The sequence below is a fragment of the Dunckerocampus dactyliophorus genome, chromosome 16 (genome assembly GCF_027744805.1).
Source record: "Dunckerocampus dactyliophorus isolate RoL2022-P2 chromosome 16, RoL_Ddac_1.1, whole genome shotgun sequence".
Lineage (NCBI taxonomy): Eukaryota > Metazoa > Chordata > Actinopteri > Syngnathiformes > Syngnathidae > Dunckerocampus > Dunckerocampus dactyliophorus.
The window spans coordinates 17329993-17338003 of NC_072834.1; the positions used below are offsets into that span (position 1 = coordinate 17329993).

The 8011-nt window shown below is 40.0% G+C and overlaps 1 protein-coding gene across 4 annotated transcripts in view; it reads left to right on the forward strand.

Annotated features, from left to right (window-relative positions):
• Nucleotides 1-7753, forward strand: part of klf8 (Kruppel-like factor 8) — a 76388-nt gene extending 68635 nt beyond the window's left edge. For 3 of the 4 annotated variants that reach the window (XM_054756175.1, XM_054756174.1, XM_054756176.1), the window contains exons 5-7: nt 503-614; nt 2636-2775; nt 2854-7752. In XM_054756175.1, coding sequence (XP_054612150.1) covers nt 503-614; nt 2636-2775; nt 2854-3035 — 434 coding nt within the window. In that variant the 3' untranslated portion in view covers nt 3036-7752. Of the gene's footprint in view, nt 1-502; nt 615-2635; nt 2776-2853 lie in introns of all 4 variants that reach the window. The other variant, XM_054756173.1, reaches the window with a different exon arrangement.
• The last annotated feature ends 258 nt before the right edge of the window (nt 7754-8011 follow it).

The following is an 8011-nucleotide window of genomic DNA, read 5'->3' on the forward strand; positions in this document are numbered from 1 at the left end:
CGGTAGTTATATTACTTTTCATACAAAATCTTAGTAGCATAACATTACATTAGCGTAACACACAGAGGATACAGTAATGTAAAGTAGCATAACTCAACACATCATATTGTTGCATTGCGTAAGGTATTGTAGTGTAAGGTAACACACCAGATTACTTTAAAGAAATTCAAGTTTTCCATTAGTTACATGACTTCGTAGAAAATGTTAGTGCTGTAGTGTCAGGTGATGCAACGTAGCATTACATAAGATAACAGTATAAGGCAAACTAAAAAAACACAAATCTTGCAGTTTTCTACTGGTTAGACTTTTTGTCAATAAATCCTATAACATTACTGCGAATGGGTGGTGCTCATGCTTATTAATATGATTCTATATTGGATTTCATTCTGGCCAAATGATGGGTTTCCATCACCTTCAAAGAGAATAGTAATGCATCCATTTTATTTGCTTATGTACAAACTCCGTCTCTAATTTCCTTCCTCTCCGCTCTGTTACGTGTTAGTTCGTATTAAGCCAGGTTCAACATCCCCGGTGGAATATCAAAGCGAGAGCGACGCAGAGAGTGGTACTGAGTCTGGATCAGCCTCCTTAAGCGCCCAGAGCCTGGACACAGGGTGAGTTCTTGCTCAGACTGGACTCCAAAGTCCAACTACCGTTGGTCCTTGGGTTACTGCGTTCTGAGTTTTGGCATTTTGTGGTTACATAAATTAATTAAAACAAAATTTTGCTCCGGAAACACTGGACTTGCTCGAGAACTATTTTTAGCATTTCTAACATGTGCCGTGGAGGAATCCACGCTGCACACTGTATGCCTATGCCTATGCACTGCACATGAAAATAACGTGTGCCTTATTTGCTACACAGTGAATAACATCGCTTAATGTATAACTTCCGGCACTCCATTATGTCTCCCAAATGTAATGGACGCCACACACGGGAGGCAACATCACCTCGACTCCATTCATTTTCAATGGAACACGGACATTTATGTAAGTTTATGTTCAATACTAACAGGATCCAGCACTATCGAGAGTACCAGCAAGAGTCCTCGATCGACACTCCGCTTTTCCTCCTCTGAAATACTTTGATACCCCGAAATTCCCTCCACATCTGACAGCCAATAAAACCGTGGGAGGCTCATACGATTCGCTAGCTGGTCGCAGTCGCTTGTCTCCTTCCGTGCGCATGGTTTCGTACGCGACGGCGACGAATTTCGCCCGTGGCGGTCATTTGTCGCCTCCTGTTGTGTATCGCACATAAGACAGGCTCTTCTGGTGGAAATATGTCACAGACATGTCACCATAGAAGTGAAAACGCTCCTATGAAAGTGACAGAAATAACTAATCAGCGCAGTGGTCTATTGTTTTATGTGTTCCCCTGCCTTTTCTACTTCCCACCAATAAGCCACAGAGAAAAGCAAGAGGTTCTAATTTTCCAAATTACTGTTTCATTTAATTTTTATATTGAATCTTCTTATTATTGTACTTTATCAGCCCTCCATGTGTACAGTGTGAGTGACTTAGGAGATCATTTGGGTATAATTGAGGTATAAGATCCAAGTTACACCAAAACTCGACTTACATTGCCGTCTAGGAACGGAACCCGTACAGAACCTGAGGACCACGCTATTGAACCCATGTACTTATATTGGGCTGTGTTTGCTTTGGCTCATTTTTAAAAGTGACACACCTGAAACCTTCGTTCCTAAAACAATCCAGACGTGGGCTAAAAATAATGTTAACGTACCATTCATGTGACTAATGACACGACTGCAGTGGACGCATGTATAATGAAGAAGATGAAGACTTAAAGTTCGCCTTCCCAACACCCATTTGGGTGTGACTGTGTAACTTGAACGGAAATGTCGGGTGTGGACACTGAAGGTTAGCTGTAATCTGATGTATGTATGTGTGTGTGTGTGTGTGTGTGTGTGTGTGTGTATGTGTGTGGCTTATGTAATTCTGCGTGCTGTCACACCCTATTTTCTCTTTTTTTCTTTTAACTAAACTTTATTGACCTTATTGTTTCACGTATCCTTGAATAAAAGCAGATTATACACTTTAACACATGCAATATCCATCCATCCATTTTCGCTTCTCTGCCGCTTCTCTTCATTAGGGTCGCCTCGGGCGACCGGCGGGGTACACCCCGGACTGGTCACCAGCCAATCACAGGGCACATATAAACAAACAAACATTCACACTCACATTCATACCTATGGACAATTTAGAGTCTCCAATTAACCTAACATGCATGTTTTGGAATGTGGGAGGAAACCGGAGTACCCGGAGAAAACCCACACACACACGGGGAGAACATGCAAACTCCACACAGGAATGCCCAAGGGAGAATCAAACCCACGTCTTCCCGATCTCCAGACTCTGACTGTGTGGCCAACAATACGGAATCATCAATCATAATTAAAATAATAGTCTGGAATAATAGAAGTGAATATACAAAACAAATCATGACCTATGACTGATACATTACATTTACACTGCTGTCAAACCTAGACCGGATCTGGATGAAACTTTTGAAAAAATCCATGTTGTCTTAGCATACAAGTCTCAGCCAGTCTCTGGCGCCCTCTCGTGGTCACCAACTCACACTGTCTGCTGTTCGTCCTTCCTTTCAGGTCAGTTATGGACTTGGAACCCGTTGATTCAGACTCTCCAGACATAAAACGGAGGCGGATCCACATGTGTGACTATGCAGGCTGTAAAAAAGTTTACACCAAGAGTTCCCACCTCAAAGCTCATCGGAGGATACACACAGGTAAGAATGAACCAAAAACAATGACGACTAGGGTGGACAAGGGTTAGCCCGCTAACGTTAGCTACCCTTTTATCCCAGGCGAGAAGCCCTACCACTGCACCTGGGAGGGCTGCACCTGGCGCTTCGCCCGCTCCGACGAGCTGACCCGGCACTTCCGCAAGCACACAGGGATCAAACCTTTCCGCTGCACTGAGTGCGACCGCTCCTTCTCACGCTCTGACCATCTGTCTCTGCACCGCCGCCGCCACGTCATGATGTGAACTTTCACCTTCTATACCCGATTCACCTGGCTCCTGATTCCTTACAAAATTAAATATTGTGATGTCACAAAAAAAGACCTTCACAGCGCATCCTGCACCGGAGACCCTGCCTCCTTAAGCTTCTTGGAATTCACAACATCTTCATCGGGAAACTTTGCAGAAATCCAAAGTGCATCGCTGTTAGCGGAGGTTAAGTGCAGAATAATGTTCCATCTGTCCGTCCTTCCATCCATCCATCTCATTTACGTCGGGGTCTCGCCTCAGTAGCTCATTCTTTTCCCAATATTCCATTGCGGAATTTGGAAATTCCACTTTTAATCAAAATCTTTTTTCTTCCACGTTTGTTTGCAACTTTTACAGCAAGGATGTCCCAATCCTCAGCTGAGGTGATTTGGTGTTACCATATTTTTAACATTGAAAAAAATCTACGTCTCCTTCTTTTTTGGTGCAAGGCTGTACAAGACTGTGAACTTTTGTATTAATTATTAACAGTCTTTTGCATCTTCTTCTCCCGCACATACAACTTTCTTCTTCTTCTTTCATGAAAAAAACAACAGTATTTTATGTGTTATATTGTTGCCTTCAGTTTTGTCGTTTTTTGGCGCTTTTGTTGTCGTTTTTCATTTCTGATCGTTGGTTGTCTTTTAAAGGCTGTGAAAGAAAGAGACAACAGGTTACTCAGATTCTATCACAGGGAATACGGGAGTTTTTCCGAGTGTGTGTTTTTTGTTTTTGGGTGCGCATGTTTTAGATAAACACACAAATCATAATTTACCTTATTTACAAATTTGTGTTCCGGCCACTTTGACGTCTTTTGCTTGTTGAGCCTTAATTACAGAAGTCAATCTTAAAAATAAAAATGAAAAAAGGGCGAAACTTAGAACCACTGACAGCGGATGTTGAGTTCGTCGGAGAACCCGGTCTTTGCAATGTAAGCATTGTGATGCAAAAGGCTTGCATCCTTTCTAAATGTTCTAGAAACTAGTTGATGTACAGCATCAACAGTTATTGCAAAGATGTAAACGTCGACTCTTCCATGGTGTGGATAGCTGGGGTCGCTGCTCCCTCACTGTTGCCTCTGTGGTTCATATTGGTACTACAAGCATGTCACACCTTTAAACAAGTCCAGACCTTTCAAACAGAGATCCTGCAAAATTGCCACATCAGTCGTAACAGCAGTGGTAACAACAAGGCGGAAAAAAGCTTACTTGTATGCCAATTTGGTCACAAGAGTCAAACGCTAACATCTTTAGCTGAAATAAAAAGATACTGTACAATTTTCTTTCTTGATACCCCTTTAAATTTGTTTGTTGCTAACGTAACTAAATAAAAGTAAATTCTCATTTAGCTAACCAAGTATTTAGCGGGTGAGCTAGCACAACTCCACTGCTCACAAAAGCTGAATCCAGCTATAGTTTTAGTACCAACATTTACTCTTTATGTTTTGCCATTTGAAGAGCAACAGATCACATTGGACCGTTGTCGGTGGTTCTAGGAGACACCAGGCGCTGTGTCGGGCTGCCAGGGTGTAAACCAAAGGGGAGACTAAGATCTCTCCTCGCTAGTATTTCTACTAAGGAGGGGTCCATTTTCTTTCATTGTTCCTGCGTTAATGCCTTAAAAAGCTAAAGCTAGCTATGAAGTTTAGGCAAAGCAGCGTTCACCTCTCAAACAGTCCACTTGATTATGCATCGGAACCGCACAAGTAGCAGTGCCGATAGTTATGCAGCTCATGTGCAGTCGTACGGTACCATTAAAAGGAGGTCGGGATGTTTCTAATGCTGCATTCAAGAAAACTGAGCAGTCGGATTTAACCCGCTTGGAGCTTATGAGTTTAACATAAAGTATTACATGAAGTACCCTTTTCTGACATTTTACCAAATAACTTCACCCAAAGTGGATATAACATATTGTCACCCTAATTTAGAAGCAGAACAGATTCAAGATTAGAACCATTAAATATTGATCAATATTGTTCATATTATTAATTGACATTATAACGGTAAACCATGCATGCCGTCAATGTCGTGGGACATCAGATTTAAATGATATCTGGTAAACGTCGTCTATTATCATGTCATCTAATTTTGTCAATGTTCACAGAACTGGATGGGTCACTGTTTTGGCTGTCTCTTTACACTTTTCTTACCAAATAATTCACTCAAATATATAGCGACATGCTAATTTTGAAGCAGAACAGTTGATATAAACGTTGATAACGTAAACGTTGATATCGACGATAAACTGTTTTGATGTTTTTAACAAAAAAAATAATCATTTCTGGGCATTTTCTCGTCATTTAGATGGAAAACAATGTCAATTAACATGTCGTGGATCATTTGTGATACGTTGACTTTTTGGCAGTATAGCAACACATCTTCACGCTCAGTTCAAAGCAGATATAAATATCGATATCAAACACGGTTAGCGTCACTATTTTCCGAGAGATTCCGACATCCTTACAGTAAAGTTTGTTTTTTTCTTGTCTTGCGTCATACAAGTTTAGATTTCGGGGGCGGCATGGCTCAAGTGGAGAGCGGTCATCTCCCAACTTGAAGGTTGCGGGTTCGATCCTCCATCCTCCTCTGACCGTGTCAAAGTGTCCTTGGGCAAGATACTGAACCCCCAGTTGCTCCTGATGCTGCGTCATCAGTAGGTAAATGTGCCAGCAGTGTCAAAGCGCTTTGAGTGCCTTGGAGGTGGAAAAGCGCTACAAGGGAAACCATTTACCATTTCCACGTTTTCTTGGATGCAGCATCAGACTGCGTTTTTGATTACCAAATGAAACGTCCAGGAGGATGCTCATGATTTAAATCGATTTACAATCAAGACAAACTAGCTTTTACTACTTGTGACATTTGTCTTAATGATACATAACAAAGGCAAAATATGCTTTAAGCTGCGTTTACCACCATTCTCACCGATTTGTTGCAAAAAAAAAACACTGTACGCCTCTTAGCCACACCCGAAGCTGTCAAATCTTGTTTTTAGGGTTTTTTGTAGCTTTTTTGTGGCTACTTTCTGTTAAGCATCCCTTTTTGGCTTCAACTAACGACGACAAAAACAAAAAAAAGCACATCTTTCTAGAAGAGTATATGCATTTGATGGCAAAGTGTCTTTTGTAAACTGCTGATAAAGACATGAAAGGACGATGATAATAAATAATGAAGAGATAGGAAAAAAGACATCCATGTACATAAATGTATATAATCAAAATGTGCAAAAAGAGTAAATGTAATGGGTGAAGTTCTATTTTTAACACTGACTATATAATGTGAACAACATTCTCCCCCCCTCCTTCCTCCTCTTCTTTGTTGGTTTCATCATGTCTTCTTTTTACAGAATTAGATTTTGTAGTTTCTTACAAATAATAATAATAATGGTCCCACTTGTGTTGTGCATACTTGTGTTGCATGGAGAGTAGCCCTCGTTTTTTACATAGTAAACTTGGTGAGCATGTGTCTGTGCAAGACATCCGAGTTGCCCTCAACGACATGAAGATGAAAGAAAAACGTTACAATTGTTTGATATTCTGCACAAAACCTTTAAAATATCACTTTAAAAAAATGTCATGTTAGCCTCAGGCTAGCTTAGCAATCAAGCAGTTTTTAAAAATTATATTTGTAGCGTCAACTTCAACTTCTTCTTTTTAGCGAAAGACAATTTAAACTAAAAACAATGGCTAGCAACTGTGACTATTGCATTGCCAAGGGTTCGCTATACAATATACTGTAGCTGATAATACGGAAAACTGTTGTGATGCTAACGTTTTAACGCAGCCTTTTTCACTTTTTTTCAAATATTTTCTCACAGAGCATATAGTGACATTGTCTTTGTGTCAAGTTTCGAAGCAGGACAGATTCTGGTAAACGTCGGTGATGCGACGACAAATGTAATCCTTGTCAGTATGCTGAAAAACGTAATATCTTTGCGCTAGTCTCAAAGCTAAACAGTTTGCAATAAATGTCAATCTATTATTTCACCTTTAGCATTGGTGTTAACCACAAGAAGTCAAAAATCATGAATGCGGCGTGCTAATATGTTGGCACGTGGGCGTATGATTAAAAATGGCAGTTGTGACCATGTCTTGAATGCTAGCAAAACAACTAGCGTTCAAGTGATGTTTACGTGTGTATGCTAGCAAAAAAGAAGCTTGTTTAGCCACAAGAGCTAGCCTGACTTTTTAATTTAATATACCTTCATCAGCATCAAAAACACAATCACAATATTCTCATTGTATATTTTTTTAAGATAATGCCACATGATGGACACATGATGTGTTGCATTTTTTCCCACAAGCTTGTTTACCTCTAACTTTCAGTATGTTGATAAACAACAACAAACGTTATGTCTCTGTGTATGAGTGCCTCAACCTGCCACCAATCAAATCTATTTTCTATTGAATGCAGTAACTCACGGGCCAGTACAACCATTATATTACTCAGTACAATGCAGTTATTATCATGGTTAGAATAATACAATGATTAATAATTTACTTTCTCATCCTCCTCTCTTTTTCTTTTGCATTTGTACAGAACAAAAATGTGTAAAGCTGAGCGAGGAAATACAAGCTTTTTGATACTGTGACCCATGGTGTTTAAAAGTCTAAAATGTTTTTTTCCACTCCATGTATAGTTGTGATTATTCCTCCCGTTCCTTCTCCTGTTTTAGAATAAAAAATGTTTTGGGTGCAATTTAATTCAGTTTATGACTGTGGTGTTTTTTTGTCCTCCAGGGACACCGATTGGGTTCCTTTAGACACTTTACCTTTTTAAGAGTCAATATTTTTGTCCGTGTTCATGTTAATTCTAACAGCATGGGATTTTCCATAAATTCATCATTTGCATCAGGGTTAAAAACTGCAATTTTCCCAGCAATTTTTAGAAAAGGGAGCATTGAATGTCTGAAAAGAAATCTAATTTATTTTCAAATAGCTTGAACTGCACTTTTTGGGTTCGAGAGGTGGTGGAAACCTT